General features: G+C 43.2%; 1 protein-coding gene across 1 annotated transcript in view; it reads right to left on the reverse strand.

The window, feature by feature from the left end:
* The window catches only part of ANK2 (ankyrin 2, neuronal), a 313,778-nt gene that overhangs the window by 109,053 nt on the left and 186,955 nt on the right, over nucleotides 1–17,770 (reverse strand). Inside the window, exons 5-9 of the mRNA XM_009888182.1 lie at nucleotides 13,729–13,827; nucleotides 9,051–9,236; nucleotides 8,554–8,577; nucleotides 6,331–6,429; nucleotides 5,089–5,187 (exon numbers count right to left, since the gene is read on the reverse strand). Of these exons, the coding sequence (XP_009886484.1) occupies nucleotides 5,089–5,187; nucleotides 6,331–6,429; nucleotides 8,554–8,577; nucleotides 9,051–9,236; nucleotides 13,729–13,827 (507 nt within the window). The remainder of the gene's footprint in view (nucleotides 1–5,088; nucleotides 5,188–6,330; nucleotides 6,430–8,553; nucleotides 8,578–9,050; nucleotides 9,237–13,728; nucleotides 13,828–17,770) is intronic.

Here is a 17,770-nt window from a genome sequence, read left to right on the forward strand (position 1 = left end):
AGAGAGTTGGGGCTGTTCCGCCCGGAGAAGAGAAGGCGCCGTGGAGACCTTATTGCCGCCTTCCAGTCCCTAAAGGGGCTCCAGGAGAGCTGGGGAAGGACTTTTTACTGGGGCATGGAGTGATAGGATGAGGGGGAATGGCTTTAAACTGGAAGAGGGGAGGAGTAGATTAAACATTAGGAAGAAGTTCTTCACTTTGAGGGTGGTGAGGCACTGGAACAGGTTGCCCAGAGAGGTTGTTGAGGCCCCCTCCCTGGAGGTGTTGAAGGCCAGGCTGGACGTGGCCTTGGACAACCTGGTCTAGTGGGAGGTGTCCCTGCCCATGGCAGGGGGGGTGGAACTCAATGATCTTCAAGGTCCCTTCCAACCTAAACCATTCTATGATTCTATGATTACCACGTCTCCTCCCCTCTCCAGCCGCCACGCTCCAGGCATACAACACGTTTCCCTTCCCACACAACAAGCTTTCCACTCCAAGACTAGATGCTCTGGTTCATTCCAGGGATTTTTATTTTTTTCCCCAACTGTAAATATTCTGGACGAGAGCCTGCAAGAGGACTCTAAAATAAAGTCCCAGAACAAGAAAAATTTAATTTAAATGTCGGCAAGATTCAATAGAAAGAACACAAAATGTGTGACAGTGTCTGAGACAGGGGAACATGTTTTTTTTCCTATACAATTCATAGAGAGATTAAAAAAACCAGAGATATTACGAAAACTGCATTCATAAAGAATGCTCCTAAACCCCTTTAATAGTCAGTAACATTTCAAGATCCCACACATCCGTCACTGTTACTATTCCATTATATCAGAATACTTTTTTTTTTAAATAGAAATATATATATTTTGGCCATGCTGAAATTGCACTGCTTTTAATTGCTTAGAATAATTCTCCCTGTAATAATCCTTACTACGTTTCAGGAAGGCTGTATATACTTTCCTCCTCTCAAAGTGAGAATTGGTAATTGCCACGTTACTCTTGACCACGTGACATCGAATTAATCAAAAAAGGAACTTTCCACCATCTTTTAGAGAAGACGTTTCTGCACACCGATTCCCAGCCACCGTCCGCACAATTCCTTCTGAAAGCCAACTCCACTTGCGTACCATCGCTGTACAGGTCAGAAGTTTAGCTAAACTTTAAAAATTTTAAACAAACGTATGTCATTGAAATTCTTAATTCAGGTAAACTTGTAGACAATATAGGTTTGACTAAGAATTGAAATATGAATTGTTTTAGCATAAGAAATTTTACCTGTTAAGTGCTTAGCAAACAAAACTCCAGGTAAGTCTTTTACGTAAACAGAAGCAGCACAAACGTAGATTAACAAATAGTACTAATAAAAGTATCCTGGTTATACCATTGGGAATGGAGTTTACATTTTTGCTTTAGACACAATCTTAGACAGAAGCGAAATTCCACATTTTAAAAGCTTCTTCAGTGGTTAGTTGAGAAAAATGGTAAAACTTGCCAAAAAAAATTTAAATATGATTCTAAAATATGTAAGTGTAGCAAGCAGGTTTCCTAGCAATTTTACATCTTTGGAGCATAGTAAGAAATGCCATAAAATTTCAGCAAATATGTTATGAAATGTATCCAAAAATAAAAATCTGTAATTCCTGCGGTAAGCAGGGCTTTCCTCTGACATGCACCATTAACTATGGAACAGTAGGACACATGCATAATTTATTCCCTTTGAAGAACGTACGTTTTAATATTTAGGGTTTTTTTTCAGACAATACAGGGGCTCCTAATGGATCATTCCAACAGAACATTTTCCAACCTAAAAAGATTTCACAGATTAACTCTGCGTAATTAAAAGTACTGAGGCTCACCTCAAATCTGTTACAATCAGTTTTCCCGTCTTAATTTATGCATCATCAGACGTCGTGTAATACAGCAAGTTAAAAATAAACTGAATGAAAGCAATGAGTACTTTTTTAACCGAAAAGCTTATTTTGGTGCGGTATGGAGACTAGAAATAAAAGCCCAAGCTATCCGGCAACGAAATATCCTAGTATATTTAATTCCACTGTTTTTGCGTGAATCTGACCTACGGGAAGAACATGGGTGTTCCTCAGGAGAAATAAAAAGGCGAGTACGGAAAGGCAAGCGTGTTAGTAACGAGGTGGAGGTGGCGGAGGTCTGTCCTTTCAAGTACAAAAGACAGGGACGCATGGCGTGCAACACACAACCGATACCCTCTTCGGCACCCTACATGCTCACGGCCATAGCAAAGCACACGAGGCACGTGGACAAAGCCAAGGAGAAAAGAAAAATGTGTATATATAGACGATATATAAACAGCTGGCACCACGGCGAGATCACGCCACGGAGACACGGACAGCAAAAACCAAAGCGCTGGAATCTCCCCCACCGTGAAGTACCGGCAGGCGACCGCCGCCGCGTGCCTTTGAGGGGGGAGAAGGTGGAAGATGAAAGCAAGAGGAAGGCACTGAACCTGTGCAAAATGGGATACGTGTGTTTTCGGATACCTTTACGGCTTTTCACTGATGTCTTTGTGCTGACAGTCTTTGAGCAGCTGACAAAGGGCAGGAAGCCCAGACAATGAGAAGGCTCTAAAATCACCACTTTCCACCTACGCCGGGCAAAGTCCCGTTCTTTCCGTTTCGTTCCCGACTGCACATCCGTCTTTGCGGGTGAGCGGGGAAGGGAATACACCTTGACCTCTTAAAATCCAAGACGTCCTTTACAATCACCTGTGCCAACTTGTCTAAAAGAAGCATCTAAAGAGCGAACAGGACATCAGTGAATTCAACGCTGTCATTCCACAGGCCACACGGACCGTTTCTGTGTGACTACCGGGCTTGTGAGTATGTGGAATAACCTGACTCCAGCGTATTATTACCATTTCATGCCTATTTACCGCGAGAATTTAGGAACTTATTGTGGAAAACTTGACCAGGGATGATTTACTGCACACCTTCACGAGAGGCAGCATTTTCCATCATCAGTAGTTTAAAAAAAAAAACAAACCAAAAAACAAGAGCAAGAGAGAGACCACTTCATAAATAATCAGAAATCAAAATCATAATCACACACAGAGTTACACAATAATCATGATTCTCTTCCTAGTTTATGAAGCAACAAATGGTTGATACCAAAGTACCTGCAGAGGTTGAACCAACCACAAGGGTAGCTGACTGCAACATCCTCTCCCTTTCCACCTCAAAAAACCTCTTATGTCCAAGCTCTAAACTCTGTGCTCTAAAAACCCCTCTGTTACTTGGAGACATGATTTTTCAGATCAGTGCTTGAAAACCAGCAGCTTTCCAGAACGACTCCTTTGCAGTTCAGTTCGCATAAATGACCACATGTTCCTAGGTGACTCCAAAATGCCTTCTGAAATCATCAACCCTGCCCACATAAATTGATGGGTTTTTCTTTTGTCCTGAATGATGGCGAAATCACCCGTGCACAAAGAGCAGAATATCGGTGTGGCATTTCAACAGGACAACTGGGAGGAGGAAGCCAGCGAGAGTCACCTAATTTTCTGTGGTTAGTCTGGGGAAGAGGTGAGTAGCTGCTGGCACAGAGCAAGTTACTTGTTCCAAGTATTGGCTCTTCAACAAAAGGGTCCTCCCAGCCCACTACCGCAGTTTTCATGATATTTAGGAGTCAGGGGACCTGAAGTCAGGGAACTGACTCCCTGCACCTAGGGAGGAATGACCCCATGCACCAGTACAAGTTAGGGGTTGACCTGCTGGAAAGCAGCTCTGTGGAGAGTGACCTGGGAGTCCTGGTGGACAACCAGTTGACCATGAGCCAGCAATGTGCTCTGGTGGCCAAGAAGGCCAATGGTATCTTGGGGTGCATTAAAAGAAGCATGGCCAGCAAGTCCAGGCAGGTCATCCTCTCCCTCTACTCTGCCCTGGTGAGGCCACATCTGGAGCACTGTGTCCAGTTCTGGGCTCCCCAGTTCAGGAAGGACAGGGAACTGCTGGAGAGAGTCCAGCGGAGGGCTACAAAGATGGTCAAGGGAATGGAGCACCTCTCTGATAAGGAAAGCCTGAGCGACCTGGGGCTGTTTAGCCTGGAGAAGAGAAGGCAGAGGGGATCTCCTCAATGCTAATCAATATCTAAAGGGCGGGTGTCAAGAGGACGGGGCTAGACTCTTTTCAGTGGCGCCCAGCGACAGGACAAGGGGCAACAGCCACACACGGGAACACAGGAAATTCCATCTCAACATGAAAAAAAACTTCTTTACTTTGAGGGTGGCAGCACTGGCACGGGCTGCTCAGAGGTTGTGGAGTCTCCTTCTCTGGAGATATTAAAAACCCGCCTGGACACGTTCCAGTCCAACCTGCTGTAGGTGAACCTGCTTTGTCAGCGGGGTTGGACCAGATGATCTCCAGAGGTCTCTTCCAACCCCTACCATTCTGTGATTCTGTGAAAGCCTTAGCCGAGTCCAGACCCTCCGCTTCCCATCGCTGTGCAGCGCACCCATGGTTCTCATGTCACGTGAAGCTGGACCTACTAACAGGCTTATTTCCTCAAAAGGTCGGTTTCATCAGCTTTTTCAGGTATGATGTATGTAGATTATACAGGAGACTAAAGGAAATAGTATTTCTGCCTCCTACTATCACTATTACCTGCCGTTCTTTAGTCTGATACCATAGAAAACAGTCTACATAAAACAAATAACAATCTGAAAACTAAAGGTAGGATTCTGATTTTTTTTTTTAAAAAAAAAAAGGTATAAAAATATTTCTTTGTAAATTATTGTTAGAGTCACAATTTAAATTTGAACCAAGTTTCAGAAAGACTACACTTGTGAGGAGGCAATGCTTAGCATTTCTGGAGCTGTGTTGAGCAGATTTTTTGCTTTTTCTTTTTTTTGAGTCATTTATAACAGCCGCATCTCATGTCTAATTTTAAGAACAGAGAAAAAGACACAATTACTGAAGCTGAATTCCAAACTGTGAATCTTGGTGTTCCCAGTCTCTGGCATAACCCTCCCCCCAAAAAACAACGAAAAAAAAAAAAAAACCAAAACAAGCAAGCAAAAAATCCCAATCCATTCCCAAGAAGGGACAACATCATATTCAGGGAATAGAAAGACTCACCCTGGTTTTGGCATCGATCTGCCCTCCGCGATCCAACAAGAGCTTCACCATGTTTGTGTTCCCCCTTTTGGATGCCACATGCAGTGGGGTGATTCCATTCTACACCATGAAAAGAACAAACCAATGAGCATGATGGATTTGAAGGTGTGTAACGGGGGTGAATTGGTGCGCGGATCACAAAAAGAAAAAAATGAGACCATCACGTTGTAGAGAATAAACAAAAATGTAGTTGAGCATCAGAGCCGGGCACACGCCATACAAGCTAGAGTTAGTAATTCCTTTCTAAGCGGGAATCTTTATTTATCGTTTGGGGTTTTTTAATAAACGAAGAAGCGCATCTGCCAAAGCAGCAAACATCACGGTCCCAGAGTCAGACAACTAAACAAACACATATCAGGGTCCCAATGAGTCAGTATTCACAAAACACCGATGCATTTAAATCACTGCAACATAGACAAGAGTACACAAACGCGTGACTCCTACACAAAGGAACCAATAATGCCAACAGCGTAAAGGAGTAGGTCCTGGTTTAGGCTGAAAGTCCTTGCAAAGGAAAAAAAAAGGTAAGGGGAGCCGCTATTCCACATTGGGAACAGGGGGAAGTCGGTGTGAGAGGCAGAACCCTAAAGTAATTCACAGCGTGGCTGGTAAAATTAAACCGAAAACTTGTGAGCCAGTGGCTACGCTGAGGTGCAGGTTACCAGAGGTTTGCACGGCCGCCTCAAACTACGTAAGGTACAACAGCAAAGAGGCTATATCATGTAGCTCTGCAGTCGTTTACCATAAAGGAGTAGTCGTGATTAATTAGCACTTTGATTGTTGCATTTCTAGAATGGCACTATACCTTCAAAATACGTTTATATGTGAAAATATCAAATTAAAGTATCACAGTGAATACTGACTACTGAAAAAGCCTACGCGGATTTCTGGAGCGTGTCTAACTGACAGCAAAGCTGAAGTGAGGTGACACGTTATGAGGATATCAGCTGTCTGGAGCTAGTCAAAGGAGCCTGCTTCCTTCCACTGGGGCTACTGGTCGCTACTCCACTCCCAAGGACTCTGGCATATTGCACAGAGGCAACCTTTAAGAATTACCGCCAAAAAAAAGACAGATTCTAACAACTTCAGCGCTACTTTGCTCCGACTTTTGAGTCCGTGACTCTTGACTCAGAATTACAGAAAGAAACACTCCCAGTTTCGTAGGCCATTACAAGTAAAGAAGAGAAAGAAATTCCTCCGTACCCTCGCCGTGAAATCGACTGCAGCTCCTCGGTTTAGCAGAAGCGTTGCCACATTGACGTTTCCATAGTGGGCGGCTATGTGCAAAGGTGTAAAGCCACTCTACAAAGGGAAACAGCCCTTATTATACAAATCATTTCACACAAGACAATCAGCTTAACTAGAACTCGGTTTTACAAGCTGCTGGCAAACAAAGGTATTGTGTCGACTTTATCCAGTTTCACCTATAACACAGCACAGCCTTTCAGGCAGAGAGAGCAGTTTTCATACGAGAGGTTATCAAAAGCCTTATTCTTTCATTCTCCAATTCAGTGTTCTGAATCAGTGGCCAAAAAGGAGGGTAGCTTTCATTGTCAAAAATATTAACACATTAGCCATTCTGAAGGAAAATAAAGGAAGTTTCCTCGTTACAATTCAGAAGCAACATGGGTCTTTTGGGCTGCATCTGTGTACTGGGTTTGGATAAGTGACCACAAAAGTTGTTGGATTTTTAGTTTACTGCTCTTAGAATTAGGCATATTGACAACATGCTTCCTTTTTTCTTTTCTTTTTTTTTTTTTTTTGAAAAAGCAGTGGTTATTCAATGTGTAACCCAAGAATTTGGAGTACATGAGAAACTACTTAGTAGCACAGTATAAGAATCATAATTGTATTTATATACAATTTGGATCTCAAAGGAGCTGAAGAAACTTTGCCATCTATACATCAGAAAAAACACAATTTATGCATTGCCTCTTAAACACTAGAAGGTAAAACCTGCTCCGGCTACGAGATACAGAATTGCTTGACAACAACATAAAAAAAGATTAATTTTTCAGAAACTAGGACACAGAGCAAGCTTTTAGTCTCATAAGTAATTCAAGTAGAAAGGACCTTGCTTTTGAGGTTTCCCTGAAGAGCTTTGCACTGATTTCATCAGACCCTAAAGTTAGTTATGGAAAGAGAGAAATACTTTTGGCTTCTAGACCGTACCGTATTTCCAGCTGGGTTTCATTTCTTGCAGTGTACAAACCATCATTTTAAACTACTGATGGAATAAAGAAATGTAGGCAGATGTCACGCTCTGAAATCAACTTTATTCCCACAAGATACAGCCATCAGCTCACTGTTTTACCCTAATTCCATTTACTTCCTTGTCAGCCTACGGGTGATCCTGGCCGAAGTACAGCCATTAAACTCATAGTCTTCCTGCTGGGATAAATTCCCCGGGAAATCTCTACCGAGGATATCAGGCGCAGAAATACGATTCTGTGTTGAGCTATAGATTGAACGCGTATTGCATTAACAACTGCCTTCTCGGGGACACGTTTGCCTGGTGACAAACGCGAGGTACTGAGGAGTAACGCAACGGCCGGTGAAGAAGCGGTAACCCCCCTTCACGGGTAGCGTAGCGAGGAACGCGCCCGCGGGCAGGCGGCGGGGAGAAGCCGTCACCATTTCAATCCCCATCGCCACCCGCCTCACGGCAACGTCCCGCTTTCAAAAATTCGTTGCCCTCATCTAACAGAGAAACTCCATTATTTAAGAGCGGGCATTCAAATAATGACCGCCGCCTCGGAAATAACTCTTTTTCCTAAACGTCTCGATAATCTTTAGGGGAGAAACCACAGCTCTAGCCAATCAGACCCATGATTCTTAGTGGAAGAGCTTGGAGAGGTGGTATTTCCACAATCCATATGAGAAATGTAACGTTATCTGCTGCAGATAAATTCTGATTATGCGCTATCCCTCAAGGACTTCTCAAAACTTTATTGAAAAGATTGTAATAAGAACATCGGTAAAAAAAAGCAGATGCTCTGAACAAATTTTTACCTCCGAGGATTTGATTATATTTGTTATTGTAAAAGAAGGAAAATGAGTTTTACCATTATTCTGTCTGAGCCAGACACCTTAATTTAATTATGCCAAGTGAGTGCATTTTCATAATTAATGAAATTGAGCTAGAAAAGTATCTTTATCCTCTTAGCTCCATTACTCGCTTCAGACTTCTTTGAACTGATGGGAACGCTCAAAAGTTTACTTCGATAGTGACACAAAGAAAAAGAAATTCTAAGACAAAGGATGAATAAAAATAGGTTTGCTGAGTCACAATTTTCTATGTATTAAAAAAAAAAAAAAGGTCATATCTTCACTTCTAGTGCTAAATAATAAAGAAATATTGCCACAGAGCAGAGGAAATAATTATAAGTAATAGAAAGAGTAATTAAAAATGTTTGATCTCGGTACCTCAGTCGTCCTATTCACCATCATCTGATGCAGCATGGTTTGGGAAAAAGAGGAAAAATATTAAAGACTAGCCGCAAAACGAAGAACTATGTTGCTTTTTGAAATGAGTTATGCTGTTAATTATGGGAAAATCCCTTCAAGCATGCATTAACTTTAAATACAACCTACGTTCCCACGGGCAATAAACCAGTATCCTGTTTAATAGGAAAGCAGTGACAGTCCAGTCCAGTCTCTTCGGGTTTACAAATAATGAGAGAAAGCTGGTTACCAAAGAAATGGGAGGTATAACTAAAAAGCAAAAAGATGCGTAGCTCGTAATTACTGTGTAGCTGAACACTGCAAAAGTAGATATATTAGCGGTGATACTGGTCGAGCAACTTGTCTTGCCCCACAGAAGAAATTACCCTTAACTGTTAAGATGAAGGAAGTAAAGTTTGTTGCCCATCGGCACTCAGCCGCGTGACTACCCTGTTACCTCTACGGCAGCATGGTGTTACCTTGGACTGCACATCGGCATTGTGGTCGTTCTGCAGTAAGAGCGCCGCTGATTTGGTGTCGTCTTTTCTAGCGGCGATATGCAGAGCTGGTAATCTCACTTTCCCCTTGGTGTCATTTTCCAGGAGGATGGCCACCGCCTGGTTGTGTCCTTGTTGCAGTGCAACAGCTAGAGGAGTGAAACCGTCCTGGTGGAGAAGAAAACAAGACCATAGAGTCAGAATGGTTTGGGTTAGAATGGACCTTAAAGATCATAGAACGGTTTAGGTTGGAAGGGACCTTGACGATCATCTATTTCCAACCCCCCTGCCCTGGGCAGGGCCACCTCCCACCAGCCCAGGTTGCTCCAAGCCCCGTCCAACCTGGCCTTGAACACCTCCAGGGATGGGGCAGCCACAGCTTCTCGGGGCAACCAGGGCAAGTGCCTCACCACCCTCAGAATATATAATTTCTTCCCAATATCTAATCTAAATCTCCCCTCTTTCAGTTTAAAACTACTCCCCCTCGTCCTATCACTCCATCCCCTGATCAAGAGTCCCTCCCCAGCTCTCCTGTAGCCCTGTTAGGCACTGGAAGGGGCTCTAAGGTCTCCCTGGAGCCTTCTCTTCTCCAGGCTGAGTAAGCTGAAGGACGTACAGCTTTGGTGATTTGCACAGTCCTAATCACGCACAGAGAAATTTGATAAGCACACTACCAGCTATATTCTACCTCTGCACCACCGTCTCCAATGAAATGACATCGGAGGCACAGCATTTTAACCCAGATACGACTTCAAACATGTGAGAAGCATGCTCTTCCCACTTCAAAGTAGTCTTTTTTTAAGTCAAGCGCAACCAAAGGACCATTCTACAGTATCTCTTTTAATTACTTATCTTACCAATATGCCGCAAAGCATATTTGCAGCAATATTTTGGTAAAGGATTAGTGAGCACTGAACAAAGTAGATGTGAAAAATATACAGGGAACCTGTTTCTGCATATCCCAAAACTCTGCAAAAAGAAACGATATCTTTGGATACATTTGCTGCTGTTTCCCATTCTAAGGACACATGGACTACGACTCAAGAAAGCCAGATCATGTTTAGGAATGTATTCTAATTCGCAGCAGGAAATCATTAGAATATTTGTTCTTTTTGGAAAAACAAAGTCAGAAAAAAAATCTCTCTGCTTTTCATTCATAGTTTTTGCTTAGTTTTAAAATTATTTTCACGTCGCCTTGCTCCTCCACGCGTGCCTCGGATTGCCGATGCTTTACAACGCGTGGCAGGATCGCGACGTGCTACCCCGGCTGAGGTGCCGCCTGCTCCCATCTCTTTTATTCTGACTATAAAACTGAACGTAGCTCCGGCCCTGCACGCTGCCCAAGTGCGTCTGCGCCGTCACCACACGCTGGATCGGAGGGCAGCTGAACCACCAGCAGCTCTCGCAGTCTGTCATCGCAGCCATGGTGATTAACGACGAAGGAAAAGGGAATGGAACAATACAGGGTCGGATTGAACAGCTAAAAAGTTGATTATAGCCAGAAAGTGAGAAAACTGATTTAAATATGCTGTAAAAGGCACAGGAAAAAGAGAGAATTGATTTAGAATAGCAATCTGGAAAGGTGATAAAATAATAAAGGACAAGTTAGGAAGGAATGAGAGCTAACATATGCTGAAGGAAACATTTGAAGAATTGCCAAAGCAATTTTTCCCCTTAGTAATCTAATAATGTTCATTCCCTTTTGCATAGAACTGTGGGTAGGTGCGTTGTAACAGCGATCCTACTATGGTTTCTTGCTGTAATAGAGATTAAATTCTGTACAGTGAATTAAAAAAGGGTGAACAGCTGATGAAACAGCTGAACTGTAAAGATAATTCTGAGATTGGGGCTACATTAGGTGTTGAAATGGCTTAATGCATTTGCCTTTTGCCTCTGGGAACATGAGAACAAATCCTGGATTAGAGGCCCCGTGAAACTGAGCTCGTCCGTGCTCTCATTTTGTATATATACATACATCAGTCTTAGAGGAAACAAAATATATCCAAAGGCAGTGCAAGTTTCACAGCTTCAAAGACAAGATCAACCATTTGCTTTACACCACTTTATCTTCCATCCTCCTCTAAAAGGACACAACTCTTGCTGCACTCCCTCTCCTATTGCTTCTGGACAGCACGGCTGACTGGAGCTTGGAGAAAGCTTTTCATCTCCCCACCTCCCCACGTGAGGACAGCCAGTCTCTGAGGCCAAACAGAAGGTCCTTCTTCACGTATTTCGGTGGCATCCTCAGTTCAGGCTGCCATCCCACCTTATTTAACGTATCACTTCTTCAGTCTGTTCATGAGACTAACTCTGGGCACGTGTGGAAGTGGACAGTGGCTCCTTCAGAAATCACTGAAACCATCACCTCAGCAAGACCTGAATCCAAAATTTGTCTTTTTAAGCGATAAAGGGGTAGACAGCCTTTACTGTCCAAGACGCATAAGTGCGCACTGACCTTTCTGATGGCAGAGGACAGACTTGGACTCGGGTTCAGAGTCGGAGTCATTTGATTTTTAATCTCCCCACTCCTTTTTAAAAAAAAAACAACACACAACCAAAACCAGACTGTACTGTGAGTTCCAGTGATGCTTGGATGCCTGCACTGAAGCAGAGGCCACATTTAATTAATTTTATTTGAATTGATTAAATTTAATTAACCATCCCGGCCTCACAGTAGCTGTAAATGAACGACTGAATTTCCAGTGGACCTGATCATCGCAGCCAGTAAATGTTACTGGGAGAAAGGCTGCGAGCAGGTGCCTGTGGGCTCGTAGCCGGGCTGGGCTCCTGAATAGCCACAGCTCCACTCGGCTCCTTCACAAGGAGTGTGTTTCTGCCACGTTGCCTGGCAATCCCACGGGATTTCATATTTCAGAAAGCTGCCGTGTAACGTGATCGCCGTATATGCAGGCCGCGAGGGGATTATTTTAGGAGCTGCCATCAAACGGTACAGTATCCACTGAAAGAAGGGAGAGTGAAGCAGCTGTTAACACCAGCGGTTCGGTTTGAAGGAAAGGAGGGCGAGCATAGACGCACCATCATTTCACGTTCATCCATTTGTGAAGGCGATGCCGAAGTGGTAAGTTTCTGTACAGCGATAAACGCGAGCAAAAGCTCTGACAGGAGAGGAACTTTCCTATTACCGCTTTCACATGGCACATCCATATCCACAGAACCAACACGCTTTGCAGCACAGAGCCCGTTCACTCATCCCCTTGGCTTGGAATAAAAGAACATTCAGCAGAAAGTGAACAAGAGGAGGAAGCAGAATGAGCACCGTCGTCGTGACCTAGGAGTTTTACCCGATGCCCTCAAATCCTCTCATTTGTCAAAGCAAGTTCTTACGATTCAGTTCCTCTTGGGATGGAGTCTCACGTCTCTTAATTTGGCGCTTGCGCTGAAGTTACTGCAGGTTTACAGCTCCAGAACCCAGCAATTAATACTGTCCCTTCTGCGTATCTATACCCACGTGGTCCGGCAGTAGAAAGAAAGCATCCGAGGAGAAACTGGCACATTGCCTGGCTGAGGTCGTTGATGTGATCCTTGTTAGTCATTTGATTTCCAGTTTACGCTATTCACAGACAATAATGAATATTTATAGCTTGCACAAAGTTGCAGACGAGCCTCAAAATCAGAGTAACTCAGCTGGTCGAGGAGGTGCAACTGCCATCGCTCCTCACTTAGGGGGAACAGGAGCAGGAGGTTGGAGTAAGCGACCTCCTGAAGCCCCTTTCCACCTGCATACCTGTGAACCCAGCATCACAGACAGCCTACTCCACTCATCACTTCTTGCCTATTTCTCGCTCTTTCTATACAGAAAATATTCTGATCTCACGCTAAAATCTCAAGAGCTTACCTAAAAGGAAGCTTGTCAACAACTAACTGATACTAATTGTTTTATATCACTTTACGCTATAGACAGACACCCTTCTGGACGCAGTCCTCATAGTCCCAACTGTGGTATGCACATTGTGTTCCAGACGCTTCTCAGCCGGCTGAGGAAGAAACTGAAGCACGCCTCCAAACTACCCTTCCCAGAAGACTCCTTTATACAGCCAAGAGCGGGAGATGCCTCCTATAATATTCTATTCACCCATTTTTGCCCAGATCTTACAGCGCGAGCGGAAAAGCAGCACAAAGATAGCCCTGCTGCTCAGGCGATGGCACTCCTAAATTCTTGAGTTTCACGGGCTTTGGCAGAGACGTAAATCTGTTCAAATGCAACGTTGTACCTCTCCGCTTAGCCCATGATCGATCTACTCTTAGCTCCATCCCCCTGACGATACTGCCATGGCCTTGTATAATTTCTACAGCCCTGGGGACCTCTCTTCAAAGCCTCGCTCATTTTTGAGAAAATTCTCCTGGAAGCTGATAGGAGAAACGGGCACAAACTGGAGGAGAAAATCCCGGGCTCGCAAAAGTCAGGGGAAATTTTGCTGTCGAATGAATCAGGCTGGATTTCAGCCCTTTTCACCGCTTCCAGTTCACCTTTGTCTTCCGTGTGCGTAGAAAGAAATGATAAGATTCATAAATACAACTCACTGAAACGAAAGGGTGAAAGTTCTCAAAACACTCTGAGCAATCTTCCGTCTTCAAGTGATCTGAACACAAAGGTGAAGTAAAATAATAGCGTGTGTGAAAAAAGAACAGTATACCTCACCTCAGTAGCTGTGCTTTGGTTGGCTCCATTCTCCAGGAGATATTTCACCACCTCAATGTGGTTCTCTTGAGCTGCCATGTACAAAGGAGTAAAGCCATTCTAGGAAGAACACAGAGGAAAATACTGTGATGAGGAAACAGAATATCCAGCAATAATGAACCCCAAATAAATACATGGCTTTTGGGCTTTTTTAACTGAAATGTTTTAAGTACTTAAGTAGAACAACTTCGTATTTTTTAACTTTATATGGTAATGTTTAATGCCATTTCAACTCACAAAATGCTACGTGCTTTCACACTCATTTTCTTTCGACACATATTTTAAGGAAGTAATGGACACACTAATTAATAATACAGCTATTCCATGCTGACAAGGCTCAGGGACTGTAAAGCTGGCCATAAAGTTTTATGAAAGCTGACAGGAAAGCAAGAATTTCCTCCATTTATTACATTAACTTAACCAAAGACATCATTCCCCGGAGCCCATAAAGCCCATACCTCATGACAAGCCGAGCAGAGATGACAAAGGCTTAACATCCTCCATAAAATTTTGCAATACATAAAACATTGCAAATCATCAAACATAAAGGAACTCAACCTTGCAAAGCAACAACTGCATTTCTGACCATACAGGAAGTTCATCTACCACTTAATTATAAACATTCATTAAAACGACTCAGAGTCCTTAAAAGAATCTGCTCTGGATAATACAGTAATTAAAAAAAAAAATCTTCCAAGTTGATCAAACTACAGGCAAATTCATTAGAAACTTAAGTCCTTTCTTCCCATTAAAATACTTAAATGCAAACAATTTTAATTAATTCGGTACAAAACCCTTAGGAAAGAAAGGCACGGAAGTGAGCCGTCCACCCCATTAATAACGTTCTTCTAGGAGTTTTTAGGATCGTTAAAAAGGCCTTGGAAAATTCTTTACTACTCCGTGGATTACCACGCAACAAGGGGACGTAATCACCCATACTTCTGAAAACATTCTTCTGTCTTGCAACCGCGCTTTTAGGTAGAACATAAACCACGAACCAGATTTCAAACATCCAACTTTATTTTTTTTTTTAATCTTGTGTGCTGTCACAATGAACGATAAGCTTGTGCTTGTGCTCTGATAACTACTCTGATAACTAAGAACCTTGTTCCAGAAAAGCCAATGTTATTCTTTTTAGCAAACTTGGTGCGGAAACATTCCAGTAGTTTCCTAATTAAATGAAATCTCATTTTTCAGTCACTAGGTAGCACAGCTGATTGTAAAGGTGATGTCTTTACAAACCCCCTCCGCATTTATAAATGTAGGCGACTGCTCAGGCAAAAAATATCATTTATGTTGTATACATCATACAATATACAACATATATGCCGTAGGAAGTCTTTTAATACTGCTTTTGCATAATATTCTGGCACTTCCATCAACAATCTTGGGACATATAATTAAAAAATGGCACCCAGAGAACCGTTAATGGCAGTTCAATGCCGAAACTGTGGGATGTATTTTGAGTGGCTCCGCACAGGTCTTTGGTGGGTATCATCCAATATTCTCCGTAACGACCTGAAGGATGGAACAGAGTGCTCTTATCAGAGTTGGAGGCAGCGTGAACAAGACGGTCTGTGAGTACACCGCACAGCAGGATCATAATCTGAAAGGTTTCTGTTACCTTGGAGAAAAGAGCTGAAAATATAATTGGGGAAGGACACATGCAAGTTTCTCCACTATGGCCGGAAAAACAAACTACGCAAACAGGGAATGACGAGTTAGAGAAGAATTCTGCAGACCTGAAGGTCACAGTGGTCTACCAGGGGGCCAGTGGTCAATGAGCTCATTCTGCCGTAATGAAGACAATCCTCGCAGCGGCGTAAAAATATATCCCCCTGGGGAAGCTATTTTTCTTTGAGGAAAGACTAGCAATTAGCGTTGTTCTGTCTGGAAAGGGAAAAGCGAAGGAAAACAAGGTAACAGCCTTTAAAGAGGAGGGTAAAGGTCTGTTCCGCACCTTCGTGACGACTAAAACGGAAAAGAGCGCAGTTCACTGAGGTTGCTGGAAAGAAAACTCGGGTTAGACATCAAGAAAAGCCTCTTAACAGCAAGGTCAGCCTGGCATTGCGTTTTGACGAGCAGCTTCCCTCCCTCCTCCCAGATCGCCGCCAAAACTGGAAGCGCGAACGAGGCGAACCAGCCGGGCTCTTCCAGGTCCACCCCGGGGCTGGGGGGATGCTGGTCTGCCTGGTGCTCCTCGGCCAAGTCTTTACCGGGGAGGAGGGGATGGAGATAAGAGATCTCAGCACAGCGTAAAACGAAGCGAGGCTGTTCAGGGCTTAATTAGGAAGGTGCAGGGGATTGCCAGGCAGAGGGACTGAGCTGGCAGCGGGACCGACGAACAGATTGGTTTGTTTTCGACTGCGCTTGTACGGAATAGTACGGAGAAAACCGCAGAGTTGGCTCGCTGTCTCGAATTTTCCTTCCCACTCCGGAAAGAAACAACACGGCAACCTGTCAGGTATAACTAAGAGTAATTTTCCACCTGCCTCCATCAGCATTTTAATATTAATGTCTAACTGGTAACACATGCCATTTGTAAAATCCTTTTAACACCGAGTATTACATGGACGAATACAAGGATTATTAGGTTGACATCAGACTTGATGATCTTTAAAGGTCTTTTCCAACCTAAACGATTTTACGATTCTGAGGATCGCACCGAGTAGTAGAAATTTGGGGAATATAAGAAATTTCAAGCCAGATTAAATCAATTTGTTTAAAAGCTTTGAAGAATTATTTAATTTTTTTTTTAATCAACTCAAGTCCCTAGTTCTGGAACAGGATCAGGACAATAAATCCTGGATTAGGAGGCCATAAACAATACACATATGACTTCATGACCATTTAGTCCCAAGCAGTACTAAATCCTTTTCCACGCAGAGACCCAGAAGAGTGCCCATTACATCGAGAATAACTTCCTCACGTGCTATAATCGTACCTGAAACTACAGCAATCTGGGGCAGGGAAATTCTTGCACATAAAATCATAGCCTTTTTGAGTCGTTTACTTTTTTCTTCAAGCTTTATTTACAGTTTAGAACCACTACGTATATTGGCTTAAAACCTGGCTTATTTGGAAATTGCAACAGCATGCCAAGGTCTATATGCAACTCTGCCTATACCAGACACTTTACTGAAAAAGCTTCCCCTGAATTTCTCCCCGCGGTAAGGTCAAGCCCGAATTTTTCCCCCGCTGGCAGAGTGAGGTCTGCTCCCTCAGCGAAGAACCAGTTTCAGAGCTTCTAACAGCAGCATTCCTGACCTCAATGCTCCCGGCTCGCAGCCAGAAAACTCCTATTTTAGGATTCCCAACATCAGTGCTCTCCTCGGCGGAGCTCTGCCCGGTGGGATTTACCTGTGAGCCCTACGGGAGCTCCTCCTTCTCAGATCCAGACCTCTGCAAATTGAAGAAAACATGTTTTCCCTGGGCTTCTGTTTCACTATCCTGAAGCGTCTCCTACTAAATCCACGACATTCTGATTAATGATTCTCCACGGACGTATTGTAAGGGAGACTGACCTCTCCCCTCCTTGTTTTAGCAGGTGGAACGGGATATGTGTGTTTATTGGGCCAGGAGAGAGGAATCTTTATTTCGATAAGTTTTCCTTCAGTTTATCATCCCCTGCTGTATAAACACAGCCCAGAATTAAAGTAAAAACACTGACCGTGGCGTAAAATGTGACCTGGAAAAGGAGAAATACACTTTATTTTGCTTCTTCCGAAAGCCGGCCGTGCAATTACGTTACGTCTGTATGTTTAGATTTTGTGCACCATTAATTTTGTAATGATATGTAACACTCATTTTCAAACAATGATTTCATCAGAGTATTTGTGGTGAGGACAGAGTACTCAGATTTCATTATCTTTAGAAATGTATACTGCAAGATGTTTACTGCTATAATATAAAGTTATAATGAGAAATTAAGGCTAAACAAATAGAGTATATTTCACACTTCATTCTTTCTACTACATTCACTGATTTACTTGCTAATTTGAGA

Source organism: Charadrius vociferus, unplaced genomic scaffold (assembly GCF_000708025.1).
Source record: "Charadrius vociferus isolate BGI_N301 unplaced genomic scaffold, ASM70802v2 scaffold767, whole genome shotgun sequence".
Lineage (NCBI taxonomy): Eukaryota > Metazoa > Chordata > Aves > Charadriiformes > Charadriidae > Charadrius > Charadrius vociferus.